This window comes from Gallus gallus, chromosome Z, assembly GCF_016699485.2.
Source record: "Gallus gallus isolate bGalGal1 chromosome Z, bGalGal1.mat.broiler.GRCg7b, whole genome shotgun sequence".
NCBI classification, from domain to species: domain Eukaryota; kingdom Metazoa; phylum Chordata; class Aves; order Galliformes; family Phasianidae; genus Gallus; species Gallus gallus.
In genome coordinates, this window is record NC_052572.1 from 27498865 (window position 1) to 27517829 (window position 18965).

An 18965-nucleotide genomic window follows, 5' to 3' on the forward strand; every position below is an offset into this window, starting at 1 on the left:
ATCCAGCCTGTCCAGATCCCTGTGAAGGGTGTTCCTACCCCCAGACAGATCAACACTTCCTCCTAGCTTGGTGAGGTTACATTCAGATTTGTCTAGATCATCAATAACGGTATTAAATAGGCCTCAGTACTGACCCCTGGGGAACACTTACCAGTCTTATGAGGAACAGCTGAATGAATTGGGATTGTTTAGTCTGGAGAAGAGGAGGCTCATGCCAGATCTTACAGCTCTTTACAACTACCTGAAAGAAGGATCTACCTGAAAGGAGGTTGTAGCAAGGTGGACATTGGCTTCTCCCAGGTAACTAGTGATGAGAGGCAATGGCCTGAATTTGCACCAGGCAAGTTCAGGTTGGATATGAGGAAAAAAATTATTTTCAGAAAGGATGGTGAGGTATAGGAATGGGCTACCCAGAGAGATGGGAAATGGCCTCAAGTTGTGCTAAGGGGAGGTTTGGTTTGATGTCAGGAAAAACTTCCTTACAGAAAGGGTGGTTAAGCACTGGAATTGGCTCCTCAGGGAGGTGGTTGAGTCACCATCCCTGAATGTGTTTAAAAACCGTTTGGATGTGGTGCTCAGATACATGATTTACTGGAGGGTTGTTAGAGTTAGGGTAGTTAGGGTAGTATGGTTAGGTTTTGGTTGGACTTGATGATCTTTAAGGTCTTTTCCAATCTGGGCTATTCTGTGATTCTATGATTCTATGGTGGAGTAACCATTCCTGGCAGTTTTCAAGAAAAGGGTAGGTGTAGCTCTGAGAGTTACGGTTCAGTAGTATAGTGGTGATGGGTTGATAGTTGGACTATATGATTTAGTAGTCTAACCTTAATGATTCTGTGATTTTGTGAAAAGATGTTCTACTCTCTTACAATTTACAATGCAGGGCATGCTCCATTAATTCAAGTACAGGGACACATACAATGCTTATAAATATCTCAGTGGCCTGAAATGAAATTTGCCCTGGAATGGTAAGCGGCACAGAAATGCAGATACAGAAATAACATGTGAATGTCATTTATAATCCACGTAGAAACAAACAGATACATCTTAAACTAGTTTGTTGTGCATGCTAAGTTCAAACATTTAAGCACACACCTTAAAAAAAAAAAAAATCATAACACTTTCCCCACCTCCACTGAACCTCAGGGCAGAAATAATTATCAAAGTCAGTTGTAGAAACCCCAGTCATAAGTACACCATCTCACAGATACTCTTAGAAAAATTACATCATTACAATTTTTACATGTGTGAGAATCCTTGTTTATCATGTACAGAATAGATCAGAAGAGCATTCTCTCTTCTAATTGTTTTCTGGGAGCAAGGGGTAGGAGAGAATAGCTAAGACAAAGCAAGTAGTCTGTATATATGCTTCTTGTTCACCAGCATCAAACAAGGCCTGCATCAATAGGAACCAAATGAAGAAACACATTACCATGGTGAAGATCACATTATATCACTGCTAAAAAAAGCACCTTGTTCAAGAAAAATGTTATGGTAATATGGAAAAAAAATACCAAATTCATCTGAAAAAAGTCAGTATTTGCACACATCTATGGTTAACTATACAATGAACTACCATTTGAACCCATGCTTTTCTACATAAAGACACAAACATCCTGTTTTCTCTCTCTGTAGTTACACATGCAGCCCTGAAATGAATTTTGCATTTGACACCTCAGATGCAAATCTCAAAGCACTGTGTAAATGTAAAAGGAACTTATAGAATATTTGCTACTGAAAAAACAGAGGCATAGCAATACTCATAATCACACAAAAATATTCAGACCTTACTTCATGCTGAGGGAGAGGTGGGCTTAATGCAGCTTTCAAGAATTTTCAGTTATCAAACTTCTCGGATGTCTGTATTTCAACTGGATTTTGATTCTAAATTTTCTCTATAAAACATGGCTGAAATATGTAACTCTCTATACAGACATTTTTAGTGCCATCTCCTGGTTGTAAGAAAAAACTGAAAAATCATATATTAAATCATATATAAAGCTTGTCCATGCTTTTCTTGCTGCCTTTCATCTGGAAAAATTCTTTGGATGCTACTGACAAGAATAAGATATCATGGTGAAAACAGGTGTCATAAAGTTGTTGATAAACACAGCTCATCACCTTCAGCTGGCTTTCCCCAGTCTGCAAGAATAATATTTTGTCTATGGAAATTATAATGCATGAGCTACACTTGAGTGTACTCTTTCGCTATATTTCTGTATTTTAGACAGCTAGTATCAATTTTAAAAGATAATGTCCAAGCCCACAAGGCACAGAATAAAACTAAAAGGCTGAGTATAAGAGAAGTTAAAGTAACCTCTTAAAGCAGAATTGTTAAGTGTTGGCAAAATGCCTAATACTCTTGAGGGATTTTACAGTTTCTGTGTATATTAGATCCTTTCTGGCGTCAAGCCTAATACTCTCCAGGGAATTTTTGTAAGTTGCCTTGGGCCTTTGTAACACATCATCCAATACACATGTTGGTATCACTAGTTACTTACATTTTCTTGAATATTTTTTTTTCTTAAACAAAGTTTTGAACACTCACTTATAATAAAAACTTTAAAAGTACACAGTCAATGTTACTGTAAAATACTGCTAATTTTCAAGAGTTTCCTGAACATCATTTATTTTCAGTTGACACACTATTGAAACATGGCAGATGGAAAAATAAAATAAATTAACCTGAAACAACCACTCCAAAGGAATGTCTTGCAACAGGAATCCACCAAATTTACATTAAGTAGACCTTTTGTATATGCTATAAAAGGTGTGACAAAACCCAAAGAGAACTTCCTCAAATCTCACTAGGATTGCAGTCCTAGATTACAGCCTCTTCATCCAATGCCTAGAACTAATTCCAGAATTAAGCTCAGGGAGTCCCTCATTCTCATCTGCCCTGTTGGAAAGTCCTGGACAGGACAGAGAAATCCATCAAGATCCTTCCCTGTTTGATCAAGAACAAATGTTACCAACAATTGTCAGAGCTGTAATTAATGACTTCCTTGCCTTGATGGGTCATATGCTCCTTTTCAAACACGTCAAGTCCACTGAAGCATATGCAAGGCTAGAAAATCTGTCAAACTGGATACAATTAAGATCATTATCACTTAGTCACTTTGCTGTACCTAAACATTGTCAATAAGTACGCTTAAAAACTGCTGAAATTTGATTAAAAAAAAAAAAAAAAAACAGCTTAAAAAGAAAGTAAGACCTTAGTCAAGCTTTCTTTGTAAGGAACTGCACAGAATACTGATGAACAACTTGTTTTCAGGCTGTGCCAAGTGACACATAAAAACAACAGTACTACAAAGCAAAATAAGTGTGTAAAAAAGATTTCAAATGAGGCTCAAGCTGCTTAGTGATTAACACTTCTGCACATAACAGACTTCACATACCTGTGTAGCTATTGTCCAGAATTGAAACAAGGCTCCCTTGGACAATGGACACAAGTGATCCTTCCTAGTCAGGTTTAACAGTTCTCACACAGCTTAACAGCATTGAAGGTGCTGTTCCTTCCAAGGCCTATGAAAAAAGCCAAAAAGACCCTCCCTCTTCATCCCCCTGCTCCTCTCAAAAAATCTTCCTAGTTGTAATACAGCCTCAGACACATACTCACATGCTGAGTAGAGCAGTTTTAGTAGAGCAACCAGGATGGAACAAAAGGTGAACTTAGTTTCCAAGTCTTGGACTCCCTACATATGCAGTGTCATCTGCCGCTACAAACATCAGGGGAAGTAAGAAGATGGCTACAGCTCTCTTGACTGAGAGCTGCTCACAATTTCTAAAAAGTCTTGCAAAACATACTAGCTCAAACCATAAACACATAAGTAAAGAAGACCAAAAGCCTTCACCCTTCCTGTGTCCACCTGGCACCTCTCTGCTGTGTTACAAGCACAGTGGCTGGAAGTGCAGCAGCTACACCACCTCCACAAATAGCATCTCAGTTTATAATAGTGATCACTGCAGAAATTCTCCACTGGAGAACTTTGAGCTGCTGGAAGACTAGAAGATACTATCTAACATTACAGGAAAATCCACTTTAAGCTTCAAATGAACTTCCATAAACATACAAGTATGATCACAGTGATTCAGATGAAGGATCCAGCTCCCCTAGAAGGACCCTATCCTCCACTGTCCCCAGCTATACAATGATGAGGGAAACAGCCCAGGTGTCCTCCACTACCTAAACTGCCAGAATTATGTTTGTTTTTAATACCTCTTGATGGACTTCAAAAAAAAAAAAAAAAAAAAGTTCAAATGTTCTCATTCATAGAGTAAGAGAGAGCAGGTATAGGTGTTGAATATGTTGGCCACCCAGAAAACACAAGGTGTCTTCTGAAATATTAGGGATTTTTATTACCATGTTAGTCACAATAGCCTGAACATCATCCAGCTCAAATTCAAAAAAATACTGTCTGTACAGATGAGTGAATAAGACAATAGTCTTAAGAGTGAACAAGATATAAGAACAGCTATTAGGTTTTTAAGATGAAATACTGCTCAGATATGTTTATTTAGAGAAGATAAGCTAAGTAATACATCTTCAAAAGCATAACGTGGTCTGGATATCACTACAGTTGTAATTTGAATCATTCAAAGATTAGAATTTCTTTTAAAATTTACCATAGTAATAGAACATTCAGTAGAAAGCTGAATTTTTTAAGTTACATTATTTTTCAGTACCAGACATCTGTCAAAAGATCTTCTGCACTGAAAAGAGAAGCTGAAGACCACTGCTATCACCTTATGGACTTTTATCTTCCTCTGCTGTTCTCAACTCTTCCTGCTTATTTTTCCCTGATGTCTTTCCAACTCTCTGTCACCTGAGAAACTATTGTCAATAAAGATCTACTTTCAAAGTCTGAGCAAATCTGATAAGTGTGAAACTGAATATTCACAAAGAGTGGTCAAATACACATATCAAATGAAATTAGAGACTGTAGATTTCCAGTGTCAATTATGTTTACTGTTATACGTGCATTTTACGCCAAATTTCTGTGCAAAAATATCTTCCTTGGAAACATACATCACTGTCTGTTAAGACTTGCTTGTTTTCTCAATATAGTAAAAATGAACAGGATGCTTTAGGTTCTCATCATGCACAAAAGTGTAAGTTTCTCTTAATGTGACTTGAGGTGGCATTCTTTCTAAAACTCATTGTCTGTCAAAGCTTCTTATCACTATAAAAGATAGTTCTCTTGCAAATAAAAGATTCTCAGACTTTTGCTGAGGGCATGTTGTAGATTATTATTGTCCTCTTAGTGCATTCAATACCATTTCCTATGCAAATAAACAAACAGATAAATAAATAAATATCCACAGAGAACAAAGTGCATGGTTGGACTGCTCTAAAATACTCTGTTCTTTCCTTCTTCCCTGTTCTGGTGCTGTTTATCCATTACTGAAAGAGAATAGGGAAGCTATTTTCTAAAACCACTACTAAGTCAATCTGTTGTGTATCTTGCTGCTTTTACTATCCCATATGTTTTAAAGTTAAAAAAAGAAGAAAAAAATAAAAAAAACCACACTTCTGAATTGTGCCAACTTCTATAAACCATCTTGAGACAACTGTAAAAGGAAAAGCTTTATTTTTTATTTAAATTAAATGCCTATCAGAAGATATTCCCTCCATGTAACAGCCACAAGAAAAGGACAAAATATAAACAGTTTTACAAGGTTTATAGTCTTATTTATAAGGTTTATAGCACATCAGGGATCAAAGCCTTAGAAAATTAACTGGATGTGGCTAAGTGGATGAATCTTAGTTTTTCCACAGTGGATATACTTTAACTTTGTAAGCAGTATTGTTAATAATTATGATTAATCCCAATCAGTAGAAACATAGAATCTGAAGTCCATGGTATCTGAAGCTCGTAGCATCTTCTTCCACGGTAACTATTTCTTTGCATTTTATAGAATTTCTGCTATTCTACAATTTCTCAAAAATAAAATCACAACATATTCTCTCATTTACAAGTGTAATACTTTAACATCCATTTGATGAAGGGGAACAGGGTACACTTAAGGAGATCCCTGCAGATCTCCTGTATCATCTGACTACAGAAGAAAAGTAGAAAGTACACTTTTGGAAGACAAGTATGCGTATCTGTTGTCATCACTCATTCTTTTTGTCTCCTTATCTCTTTCCCAGTGTTCCTCATTTGTTTTACAATTGTCATTGCCTCTTGTCTTTTCAATCACATATGTATTACAAGCAAACAATGTTCACATAGCAACGTTAATTACAAACTTCCCCAGTGCCAGGCCTTCTGCTGGAATCTCTCTACTCACTATCCCACAAAACAGCAGACTGCTTTAAATGTGTGACAGGAGGGTGCGCCAAGGTAGAAGGATGGAAATGACAACAGTTAGAAACACTGCGGTTACACACAGTAGAACCAAGTCCCCAAATACCAAAGACAATAAACTATGTGATACTCTCTTCGCCATGTGATGATCTCTGTAAAGTACACAGCTGGTGGAGCAACTGTTACATTAGGCTGTTTTAGGAATATAAAACAGAGATACATGCTGTGATAAGTTTACACAAATCACTTGGAACTGAGCCAGAACTAGGCTCTACCTGCAGACAAAGTGAGAGAAGTCCCTCCAGAGCTCATAGCATGAAGAGTCCACTTCCTCTCACTACCAACAGCAGAAGCTTGAATCCAGATGCTGTGAGGAACACCCACCACCACCACCACCACAGCAAGCACCAGTCAGAGGTCCCCAATGAATACGTGTATGTATTACTATAGGCCCAACTCAGCAGAACACTAAAGCAGGCAGTTAACATTCAACTCATTCTGAAATACTGCTGGTTTGAAGTTTGTGTGCCATGCTGAAGTGGATGGACTTAATGAATTTTAAAACAAACAAAGTGAAGAAGGAAAATCAAGAGAAGCAATACAGTTTAAATAAAAGAAGAAACCTGTCTCCTTTTCTGCATTTGCAGAAAAATCAAAACTTTTATTGGTATTTTAAAATATTCAATTATTTTCCATCCATGAAATCCTCCCATCTACCTACGTTAAATTCTCAAAGTAAGGTATCCTAATTCCTCAAAAGTAGCATCTCAATTTCTAGCATGATTTTAGAATCAATGATTACTGACACCTCAAAGTTCTCTTTAATCTTTACAGAGCCGGAAGCAGACAAGAAAGTAATTCCAGATAGGCATGTAAATCTCTGATGTAAAAGCACTTACCCACCGAGGACCAGCCTACAAATCTTGTGAGAGCTACGTTTCATTATTTTCTACAGCAGACACAGTGGTTCCAAACACTGGATTGCAAATCTATGGTTAAGACATGCTTTACAGCTTGCCTTGTCTAAGTACACTAAAAAACTATGACTACACTGCTGCTTTCATGAGTAAGCAGTTGTTAGTCATGGATGGAAAGCTGTGTTCATGCATCCAAGACAGAATATTTCTGACAGTACTCACAAAATTCTGTCTCTACAGAGCACAAAGTGACTATTTGGATCTGTTGAGTTACGTTAGAAAAGCAAAGTAAGACTATGCTGTTATAAGGAAACATAGGACAGTTTAGGGTGTATGAGCAACTGCTCTAAATTACAATGTTCCTCGCCATAATCAAGGGATTAATTACTTTAGTGAAAAATAGTAAAACACTCTGTTTCAATATCTCTTCTTTTGCAGTAAAAGAATGCTAAAGAAGAGACAGGATTTCATCAACTAAAACCACTATCATCTAGGTATATAATACTGGAGAATAAATGTTATTCCTGTGCATAGAGAAAATATGTTTCCAAATTTCTGCTGTTTTGTCATCAAAGACTGAGGGCCTGGACCTTACAATAAAGGTATGTAACCACTTGTCTCCTGGGACTTAGAGCAGGAAGGTGAATTGTACTGTTAATGATGAGGCTTCGAGGACCTAGCCCTCCTGCAAGTGGCATCTTTGAGTGTACACCGGTGAACGTGTTTCCAATAGCTGGGCTTGGGCTGTTGCTACATGAAGATGGGTAGGGCAATTCTGCATGAACTCTGATACGTGGGATGTCCTGTCCACTGAACAACACAAGTACATGAGGAATACCCCTAGTCTGCTGGCTCATACTGCATGACCTCCTGATCATTCATAAGCAGTTAATGCAATTAAAGAGTATTTTTACAGACCCATAGCTATGACTGACATCAATCAAAAGTCAGTAAGTAATCCATCGTAAATATGTGTGTTTAAAAAAGAATACATAAAAAAAAAAAAAAGTTGTAGTAAATAACACCAAATAAAAGAGAGGTCTGCACGGAGCTCTTAACTCTGTGACATCAGTGGCTACAAGCAACAAAGTACAAGTGTTACAGGGCCTCTCAGGGAGAAAGAACAAAGCTAAGCAAAGACTCACAGCTTTAACACAAAGAGAACCTGCCCCTTCAAAAGCTGAAGTCTGCAATAAGGTCAGCTACCTTCACATTAGCTAAACCAGCCATGAAATGAAGTGAATGCTAAGCAAGTAAAAGAATGCAGCCAGGACTGAAAAGACTCCCTTATAGACTGCGGTCACTATGATGAACAGGCTATCACCTCTTTTCCTGTTACCTCTTTGGTCTGTTAATTAAAACGCTGTTGCAAAGCAAACACAGCAGGGCAGCACTACGCAGATGTAGAAGAAAAAGGAAAGAGATGCCAGTTCACATTCTAAAGAATGTACACAAGAAAATGGAGAGGGAAGAGCAAAACCACAGAAATGCCCCTAGCCCTCCCAAATCTGGTGGGGATTCACCAGCAAGCACAGCATGGCAGTATTCAAAAACATAACTGCAGTCCCTGCAAAAGCAGATTTCTACTGTAAATCTGTAGATATGCTCTAACTTAGACATCATCATTCAGTTGCAGATTTTCAAGAATGTCTTCCAATTTATGTCAATAATTTTGCAACTCTGACTTTCTACTATGACACTTTTCTTTACTTTAGCTTTCCTATTACTTCATTCTTAGAAGACAAAACCACTAAAGGGCTTAAGTGATCTTCTCAGTCATGACGTAACAAATGGCAGCATCAAAAAATCATAGAATCACAGAATCATAGAATCATCAAAGTTGGAAAAGACCTCCAAGATCTCATCCAACCATCCGCCTACCACCAATATTTCCCCATAATCCATGTCTGTTAGTACAACATCTGAACATTTCCTGAACACCTCAACTAGATCTAAACATTTTCTGGCCTAAAAAAGATTTGTAGAAAAAAGCTGCACTTATCAGTGCAAATCACTAGGCTAAGATGTCCCACAGATTGGATAATATCAGCCCGAATTCAGCTGAATAGTACACGTCCAACTTTAACCACCAGGTTCATATGTTTAACATTAAGTACGTGTTCAAGTAGTTTGTTAAATCATGGACTCAGTGCCTAGTTAACTTGTTTAGATACACAAATTAAGTTGATAGAAATAAAACTGAGGTTCAGCTTAATTATGGTTTTCATTCATGTATATATTACAGTTTGAACTAAATATTACAGCTTCTCTGCAGCAAAACATTGAGCTGTTACTTTTATCTTCAACACATCAGATTTTCAGCATTGAAGCCAGTAAAGTTATGACCAGTGGATTCATGACTGAAGTTCGTGTGAAGCTTTCATGTTAAACTCCTGACTTTCTACAATGTTCCAGTTTTCTCCTTCTATGAACTGAAAAAAAAAAAAAAGGAAAGGAAAGGAAAAGAAAAGAAAAAGAAAAAGGAAAAGAAAAAGGAAAAGAAAAAGGAAAAGAAAAAGGAAAAGAAAAAGGAAAAGAAAAAGGGAAAGGGAAAGGGAAAGGGAAAGGGAAAGGGAAAGGGAAAGGGAAAGGGAAAGGGAAAGGGAGAGGGAAAAAGAAAGGGAAAGGGAAAGGGAAAGGAAAAGAAAAAGAAAAAGAAAAAGGAAAAGGAAAAGGAAAAGGAAAAGGAAAAGGAAAAGGAAAAGGAAAAGGAAAAGGAAAAGGAAAAGGAAAAGGAAAAGGAAAAGGAAAAGGAAAAGGAAAAGGAAAAGGAAAAGGAAAAGGAAAAGGAAAAGGAAAAGGAAAAGGAAAAGGAAAAGGAAAAGGAAAAGAAAAAGAAAAAGAATGCATAACACCAAACATGCCTTTTGCAAAACTGCATTTGTAGCACATCTCCAGAGTAGAGTAAAAGTCATCTAAGTGACTGTAGAGGTAGGTACACATGGACAGATACTCACACAGGCACAGAAACTCGTATACACATACACTACAGGTTAAACTCATTAACAATGAAAGACCTATACATATTACATTCAAAGGAAAAGCAACTCCCTGACTGACATTTTTAAGAAGAGATACCCTATCGACACTTAAATGGTTACAAAATATGTATTCTAAATATTATATTTCTTTGTTATATTTGTGTATCACAGGAATAAAACTCACATAGTACACAAATTAAATGCAGTATTATTAATTTTCATGCCTAGCTAAAGCACAAATCACTCTTTTCAATTCAACTAAGGACAGGCAGAGCTGAATGTTCTGAAATTCTGTTTGTTTCAAAAGCAGAATGTACCTTGCCCTACCACAGGTGAGTAGCTCCTTAGAAAAGGGCATATAATGGCAGTTGTTTCACTGGCAAGGCAATATAGCATGGCACAATAAATGGGCTACAAATAAAGAACATTCTTGTCAATAATCCCTGTCTGCAAAAAGTACCAATACAATCAAAGAAACACATGACAAATGCATCAGCTTTACTTAGCAGAAGTGCCTTTAGTTTTATCAACAGAAGTACACACAGTTTACACAAACCTGCCAGCTCAGGTAAAATCCAGGTCAAAGCTGGTTGGTCTCCCTGCTATTCTCCTCTGGACTCTACTTCACAATGATGAAGACAGTTCTGTGCTGTCTTTGTCTCGCTTTTGTCATTGTCTACTGCTTTTTTCCGCATTTGGAGAAAAGGCCTCTGGGACTGTGATTTCTTTCCTCAAGCCAGGAAGACATATTTTGAACCAAATGGTCTGCAAGTGCACGCAATACAACTTCTGTTCATTTTGATGAAAGCAGAAACAAGTTATTTCTCTAGAATTCATTTTCATTTTCCCAATTCTGTAATGAAGAACTATAACATTCCTTTAACGTGCAAACAAAATATTAAAACATCTTGGAGAGAGCTACTTCCCCCACCTTTTTAAATGGTTACTTTGCAGTAATGTTAGTATTATTTATTTGGTCACAAATGCCCTTTCATTGATTTCATTTGTTTAGTACCAGCTTCCATCAAAATGCCATTCTCATATCAAGGCCAGCGGGGCCAAACTGATTCAAACTGAAACATCGGATATACCTTGAGGTGCATTAAAGTATAAGTAACAAACTAAAAACCAGTAGGATGCTAATTATGTTCTAACAGTCTATCTGACCTTCATGTCATAAATAGCTCCTGATTATAGCAACTTACATGACACTTTGAAATGCTGAATGAGACTGAAACTTACAGAAAAAATTAACAATACAAGAATACCGAAGAAAAGAATATTACAGTTGTGCTAGACAAATTCTTTTGCTGTATCAGAGAAACACAAGCACTTGCCACCTTTCAGTGAGACATTTCTCTCCATCAATGAGACGCTGCAGTACCCTGTCTTACTCATGCTGATGTCAAAGGAAATATAATTAGGTTGATTGCTCCTGAAGTCTCCTTTTTTTAAGTTGACATTACTCAAAGCTTTATGACTGTACCTCTATCAATAACAACATGACAACAAAGTTACTCAAAATTCACAACAATGATTTATAAATTCACTTTCAGAAAACCATGTAGTAAAATTTAAAGTCAGACTGAATCCCTGGAAAATGTGATTAGTAATCCTTCAAAAAGAAAAATAAAGAATTCACAAACCTGTACCAGCAGCACAGTATGCCACACTGTCTGCTGGTCAGTGCAGTTTAGAAAGAGCTGGCTTACCACTTCACCCACTGAAGTAGGAGGCAAACATCCTTCAACTCCAGTAAGACCTGAGTCAGACTGCTCCAGAGGTCAGTTTAAGGAGATGTAATGAATTTAGCTCCGGAGACATGCAGTTATGTGACATTTATCAGACACGAGCACTTTGCGCATCAGGTAGCAAGCACCATCCCAAAACAAAGAAGGCTGAAGAATCCTTACAGCAGCTCCATAGCAGCTGCCACACACTGTGGGGAGCAAACATGTGGTCACTTCTCTTAATACTCCTGGACTGCGTGCTGCAGGACTGTGCACACATCCCCAGCCCACGATGAACAGGGACAGCCTCTTCCCCAGCCACCTGCCCCATCTCAGCACCAGCCCAGGGGAAAGCATCAATGACAGGCTGTCTCATCTCAGCCTCACTAATAGTCCTGTGCCTACAGAAGCAGGCACAGGAGGCTCCTGTTGTTGCTGTGCTCTGCAGCTGTATGCAACAAGCATGTGTCCAGGCAGAGGTGCCAGCCCCTGGTTTAATATCTCATTTTCTGAAAAGCATGTGCACACCAAATGAAGCACTGGTATGATGACTGCTGCACAGGTGCTGCATAGGTACCTGGCTATAGCTCACAATCAAAACAACTGCAGTGATGGGTTTTCCTTTTCCTTCCCAAGGGAAGGAGTTTTGACTGGAAAAAGATGAATTGAACAGAGTGCTGGAAATTAAGGTTGGGACAACGTGCAGGTTAGGATTAACAGCTGCAGTAAAGGAAGATAACGTGGCTTCAAAACTTAAACTACACATAAGCCTTCCACTCAATTTACACAGAATCTTTCTGACCCTACATGCTATCTGCCATCTCAGAAGCCATGCACTGCTGAGAATAGCAGGTAACTCACAGAGCATCCACTGTTTTGGCAGCTCGTGTTATTTTCACAACACCTGTACTTCTGGACTACCACCGGGGGCTGATTTCCAAACTACAGTACCCTGATGATGCCTCACTTTTGTTAAATGAAGGTGGTCAGCGAAGGAAAGTGAGGGGAGGGATGTACAGCCTGAGGGTTTTCTGGTTCTCCAAAATAGTAGAAAGCCTTCTTGATGAAGGCTTGCTTTCATCAGTGAGCCAGGCATTAAAAAAGCCAGAGAAAGTTCTCTGCAGCACCGTAAGATGACCAGACTACAAACATGACTGAGTTTCTCAGAGCTAGCATAATAAAATATACTAATTACTTATTGCTTGCATCACTGTAATTCCTGGGAAGATTAGTCACAGTAAGGAATGCCTTTGTGCAAGGAGCTGTACAAACACAGCACAGAGTGCAGCCACTGCTAGCACTGCGACTATCACCAGAAGGGCAGCCGTTATCAGGGGGACAGGATGATGTATGTCCTCGTGCAATTGGGACCCAGCACTTTTACCACTCCGCTAGGAAAACTTTCTCAGGTCTTTACGATGGTAATAAGAATCTCCTCAACCCTTTCTCCTTTCGGACTGAGGGCAGCAAGGCAGTACTACTGCAAGTGGCTGCTGCAACACAACAGCACGAGCTTTCCAGGAGCGGAGTTACCCTCATTAGGATGAGCTACAAACTTCGGGAAGCTGTTGGAGAAACCCAATACAACCTGGAGGCAGCGAGCACCCGTCCGAGGCATGCTTTGCGATGGGCTGCTGATAGCTACAGCACCCTCACACGTTGTGGCTTTTGCGAAACCCGACTCTTGCGCCTTGTACTCACGCCGCTGCCCCGCTCGCGTTGCCCATCATGACTTTGGACCCTCCAGGCGCGCGGCCGCAATTGCTGACACTGCAGCATCAGCAGCGGAGAGGGTGCGAGTGCAAGCAGGACGCGGCACGGCACCGGCAGCGTCCCCGTGGGAGGCAGAGCCACAGGGCCAGAGGCACCTGCCCCGGTGTCCCGCTGCCACCACCACGCGCTTCTGTGGGCAGATGTCCCAGGAGATGGCCACCACCACCCGTGTAACGCTCACACACCTCGCAGCTGAAACTTCAGCAGCTTCAGCCCGGGCCAAAAGCTGCCCGCGGTCTCGGGAGAGGAGTGCACTGCTGAAAGCCGTGAACGTCGCGGCTGTGATGCCAGGGAGGCTGAGCTGCCCGGACGCAGCTCTACCCCTCGCTGTGCCGTGCCCGGCTGACGGCCGGCCCAGGGCCAGCCAACGCAGGGACGGGCACCGGGGCCACGCCTCGCCCCCCGCCCCGCCCCGCCGCTCACGCTGTTGCCGCCGCTCCGCGCCGCCGGTGGCAGTCGCGCCGTCCTCCGGCGGTTACCGATCTCCGCTTATTCACTCGCGGCGCGACCTGTCTGTAGGGAGGGTGTGTGTCCCGTCCTGCCAGACGGCGCTGCGCCCTCCTCTCGCGGCAGCAAGCTGGCCAGCGCGGTGAGTAACGGCCAGCTAACCTCACCACAAGCGCGCTTGTTTGGCTTTTTCTCCCCCGCAACTCCCCACTCTCCTCTCCTCCCTCCCCCCTCTCCCCCCCGCTGTGTCGCGGGGGACGGGAGCTGCCGACTCACCCTCTCCCGGGGGCGGAGGTGCCGAGGTCCCCCTACCCTTCCCCGGGGGCTGAAGGCAGGCGGGACCGGACGGAACGGGGTGCGGAGCGGTGGCGCACGCCTCGCCGCGCTCACCTCCCGCCTCCCCGCCGCCGCCGGCGCGGAACCCGGCCGGGCCATGCCGTCATGTGCCCGCCGGCCCCGCCGTTAACCCTTGCCGCGGCTGCGGGGGAGGGTGGCTCTTCTAGGACTGGAGGGACACTGCGGGGGATGAGAGCATTGGGGGGTGGCACGAGGAGATCCGTGGGGCTGCATGGGGATTTAAAGGGACTACGCGGGACTGTATGGATCTGCAAGGGGCGGGGGCAGGCTGCTGGGAACCTGCTGTGGGGTGCAGGAGTGGCCAGTGTAGTGATGGGGAGGAGGTGAGGAAAGGGGACAGCGCCCCTGGAGCGGCGAAGAAGATCAGGGGGTTAGATTCTTGGTGATGCTTTCCTGGGCGATTTCTAGAAATGTGATGTGAAGGCAGAGGTTCTTCTCTCCTATAAGTGGAGTTCTTCTTGTAAACACCAGAGGTAGGACTAGCAGCAAAATAAAGAAAATCTGATAGGAAGATAGTGACACAGATCTGCTGCCTTGGTCTGCTCACTCAGGAAGGCTCCCAGGGTCATGCAGACCCTGGTGCTGGCCCCAGGAAGCACCTTTCACAAACGGGGAGTGTGGGCCAAAATCAGAACTTCTGGTGTTGTCATGGATTGGTTTTCTTTAATTGCTGTAGCTAGATAATTCGGAGTGTAACTGAGGTGGAGATAAGCAGCTGGAGAGCCAGGCTCAGAGTTTACCTGATGACCAGGCCTTGTGGTAGGATGACTGCCAGCAGAGGTGTCTCAGAGCAAGATACCTACCTGCGTGCATGGAACCAGGAGAGTGCAGCAGCCTTAGGCCTTCCAAGCAAAGCAGGATCAGCCCAGAACCTAGGTTAGGTGTTAACCCCACTTCTCCAAGTCCCAGCAAGTGGCACTGTGGCTGCCCTGATCACATCTTCTAAGGAGAAGGGGAGTCTGCACTCCTGCCAGCTTGTTTGCAAGAGCTGTAGGCTGCAGGCATGGGGAAGGTTTGCCAGGGTGCACTCAGGTCAGTGAGCTGCCCAAGGACAACCTTGAGATCGTTAGCTCTTCTGAGTTAAAGATATTGCCGTTTACTCATATTACATCAAATTCACATGACTCAAGTTGGTAAGAAGACAACAGCATATGTTCTTTACACGGCCAGAATACAAGGAAATGTTAAGGCTTCAGGCTTTTTTTTTCATACGGTGACACTGTTTTGCAGTCTCTTTGCTTCTAAGTGCACGGATGCTTAGGCAGTGATTGAGTTATGTCTAAACCAAATATATAACACATACAGATTATAATAAAAGTATTTGTAAGTAGAGTCTGACTTTAAAGAGCATATTAAAAGCACTAACAAATGAAGAAGGGGTCTTTACCAAGTGAAAATGGCTGATTTATTTGTGAGCCAAGTAAATTAAAACATCCCATTTTGTTTACTGTCTCTCAGTAGTTTGTAGCCCACAACTTCTCATGCATGCTTTACATTTTGGCTGGATATTAGCACTGAAAATTTCAGGGGTTAGCCCTGAAATGGTATTGAACTGACGGTAATGATACTGGTAGACTCATATTACAAATGAGCAATATCGGTTTATCCAACAACAACAACAAAATAAAGTAAAATAAAATAATAATAATAAAAAAATTAACAGACATTTGTAAGATGTGTATTTTAGTTCAGAATCACCAAAACAGCTAAATTGCTTTATTTAAATTTCCCTAAGTAACCACTGAGCATGTCATCGGAAAACAAATCCAACATCTAAAAAAAAAAAATCTTTATCCGTTATTGAGTCATTTCTATCTGTAGGTGGTGAATTTTCAATTCTGCAGTGAAAAAATTTGATGGATTCTAGCTGTATACTACTTTGTGAAACACATATTCTAAAACTCAAGGAATATGCAGCCATTACATGCAGGAAGAGGGAGCTTTTGCTGTTGTCACTGAAGACCACTGAGATGTATGTTGATCAGGGAACAAAAGTGGCAGTGAAGATCTCACAATACCAAAACTAACATTAGGTGCTACAGTTCATATCTTCCTTAGTTTTTACGTAGTTGAAGATGTTGTTTTTATATGCATCCATACTCATTCCATACAGGAAACATCTTTCTTGAAGATTAGAAGGTTAATACATTATTCTGTCAGAAAACTTCTGCATTTTATTACATCAAACTAACTAATTTCCATTGCAATTTTTCTCCTCTCTAGCTCAATCCCTGTATCCAATGAAGATAATAAATTCAGAAAGTGAATTCAGAATTCTGATACATGAGAGTTCACATCAGAATTCCCAGCAAACTCATGATATTGCCAAGCCAAGACAAAACTGGTATTTCCTGAGGTAATGAAAACTGTTCTTTTGTCACTTTAGTCCCAAGTGAAATTTTCTTAGTTCACTAAAATCTTTGAGTTACTCCTCGAAGAAACATATAGTTACATGCTGTATAAAATTATACCAAGCCTACAGTTTAACCCTTCAGTTTACAAACTGCAAAATGCAGAAGCATTTTTACAAAGATTTTCTGAGAAAAGGATGTGCTCTCCTCTAGTTTTTGTCTGCCTCCTGCTCTGCTCCCATAGGCTGGCGGACACAGTCACCAGCTGCTCCAATACAATTGCTTTAGGTCCTGATTCTGGTTGCATAATGCCATTGGGTTTGTTGTCCAAAAAGGGTGTTACCATCAGGCATCATGGAAAAGACAACTGCTATAAATCCTTTTCTCCTTTGTCCTCAGAAAAGACCATCTTGCTAGCTGAACCCTGAGAGATGATGTTGATTGGCTAAAGATTTGAAAAGATCTGACAGTGCAAGAGAGAAACTGCATGAAGTGTAGTTTTGTTTACTGGTGTTTTGGAGGGATTTTTTAAAAAAGGAGTGACTCAGGGCAATGAAGAATTTATGGGAAGTTCAGCTATTCCTTTGGGGGGCTAAAGGAAAGCCATTTTCTCAAAGGAAACGGAGAGCAGAGAATGTGACAATCTGATTTTCATTTTACACATCACGCTCTTCTGTATATGAGCATCAGAAGAGCTGTGTCCTTAGAAGAGAAAACTAGATTATTTTTTTTTGCATTTCTGTAGCAAGACTGAAAAACTGTTCTGAAACCCAATACCAATACAGAGAGGTAGTCAGTTTAACTGGAGGATGAGATCACCTTTGAAAAATAAAAGAAGGCAAGAGAATAGGTAGAATATGTTTACAGCTTGCAAGAGATTTAGAAGAATGAGAAGGGCTTGTTTCCTCTTCATGCCTCAGACATACTGACTACAGTGGACACAAGGTTGAGCACACAATGTCTCAGACACAAGCAGATATAAAGAAGCTTTTTCAAGATGTTTTGCAGCAACTGACAAGTCATCACCGAATTGTTTCTTGAATTATATGTGTGTCACATACATCTGGGATGGACATTAAAAATATTCCAATTTCATGCAATTGTGTGTTCCTGGTTTATCTTTAAAAGGAAGTATTGTACGTTCTCCACTTCAGCTTAGAATGGCTTCCTGGAGAGAATGAACTCTTCAAGAGAGGTCTGTCTCCCATCTTTTCTGCTTCAGCATCCTTGAGGCTGTGTGAGGTCAGGAGGAATGGGTTTGTGGGAGTGGGCTCTGGGGCCAGGTCCTTTTTCTTCATCTTTCTAATCATGAGCGAGCAAGAAAGGTCATATTTCCCCAGCTCTTCTGAGAGGAGGGCTGTCTAATGCTATCATGACAAAAGAGAGCCACTAGCTTTGTTTACTATGTAATTCTGATTCCTGTTTCTATATCCTGATTTCATTAATGCTTTTGTGATGGGTTCTACCTGTTGTAGTGGAGACAAGGCAACTTATTTCTCCTCCTCTTGGCAGTACATTCAACACTATGCAGAGCACATTGCTAACATTTCCAAAGTCGCTTGCAGCATCTAGAGATCCTTACATTCACTTCCCTCATTGCAACTCCAGCAACTGACACTACCCTGCAATGTGAAATGATGTACAAAGTCCATCACTAGGCTGACATTTAAAAATTCGCTAATGTAGTAAATAGAGTAAAAGGGAATAAGTATTGAAAAGTACTTGCATTCTGTTTGCATCCTTAGAGAATCAGAATTTGAAAAATTCTGCAAGACTCTAGTACAGACTAAACGGGAGCTGGTAAACAGAATGCATTTAAGTAAAATCATCAATTACATATGATATAAACCTTCACAGAACTGTTTCAGAAGAATGCAGCCACTTTGTATAATAGCATGTGGTGATACAGTGTAACTGTTTAAGGTCAGAAATAAAAATGAATTGCAGGGGAATTTCAAGTTCTACAGTGCACCTCAGGAAGCTGGAAATTAGACTAATAAGTGGAATACATTTCCAAATACATAAAAATTTGGTCAAGGAGAAGACTTAGCATGAGCACTGCAGTTCAGCTAATACAGTTCGCTATCAACAGTTAACC

At 40.8% G+C, this 18965-nt stretch overlaps 2 protein-coding genes across 4 annotated transcripts in view; one reads left to right on the forward strand and one right to left on the reverse strand.

The window, feature by feature from the left end:
• GLIS3 (GLIS family zinc finger 3) overlaps window positions 1–14574 on the reverse strand; it is a 162358-nt gene extending 147784 nt beyond the window's left edge. The window contains exon 1 of one of the 3 annotated variants that reach the window (XM_003642989.6): window positions 14436–14574. The gene's annotated coding sequence lies outside the window, so the exon portion shown is untranslated. Of the gene's footprint in view, window positions 1–10765; window positions 14057–14435 lie in introns of those variants that run through there. The other 2 variants (XM_004949062.4, XM_040656276.2) reach the window with 2 other exon arrangements.
• On the forward strand, window positions 13556–17967 carry LOC107052279. Its single transcript, XM_040656230.2, has 2 exons — window positions 13556–14301; window positions 16740–17967. Exons 1-2 carry the CDS (start codon window positions 13556–13558, stop codon window positions 16780–16782), a joined length of 789 nt encoding a protein of 262 aa, XP_040512164.1. The 3' UTR covers window positions 16783–17967.
• The last annotated feature ends 998 nt before the right edge of the window (window positions 17968–18965 follow it).

What these genes read in the sequence shown, in the direction of transcription:
- LOC107052279 (XM_040656230.2), top strand. Translation starts at nt 13,556, where the DNA reads ATGCTTTGCGATGGGCTGCTGATAGCTACAGCACCCTCACACGTTGTG. An exon ending in GCAGCAAGCTGGCCAGCGCG is followed by an intron (nt 14,302 to 16,739) that starts GTGAGTAACGGC and finishes TCTCCTCTCTAG; the next exon opens with CTCAATCCCTGTATCCAATG.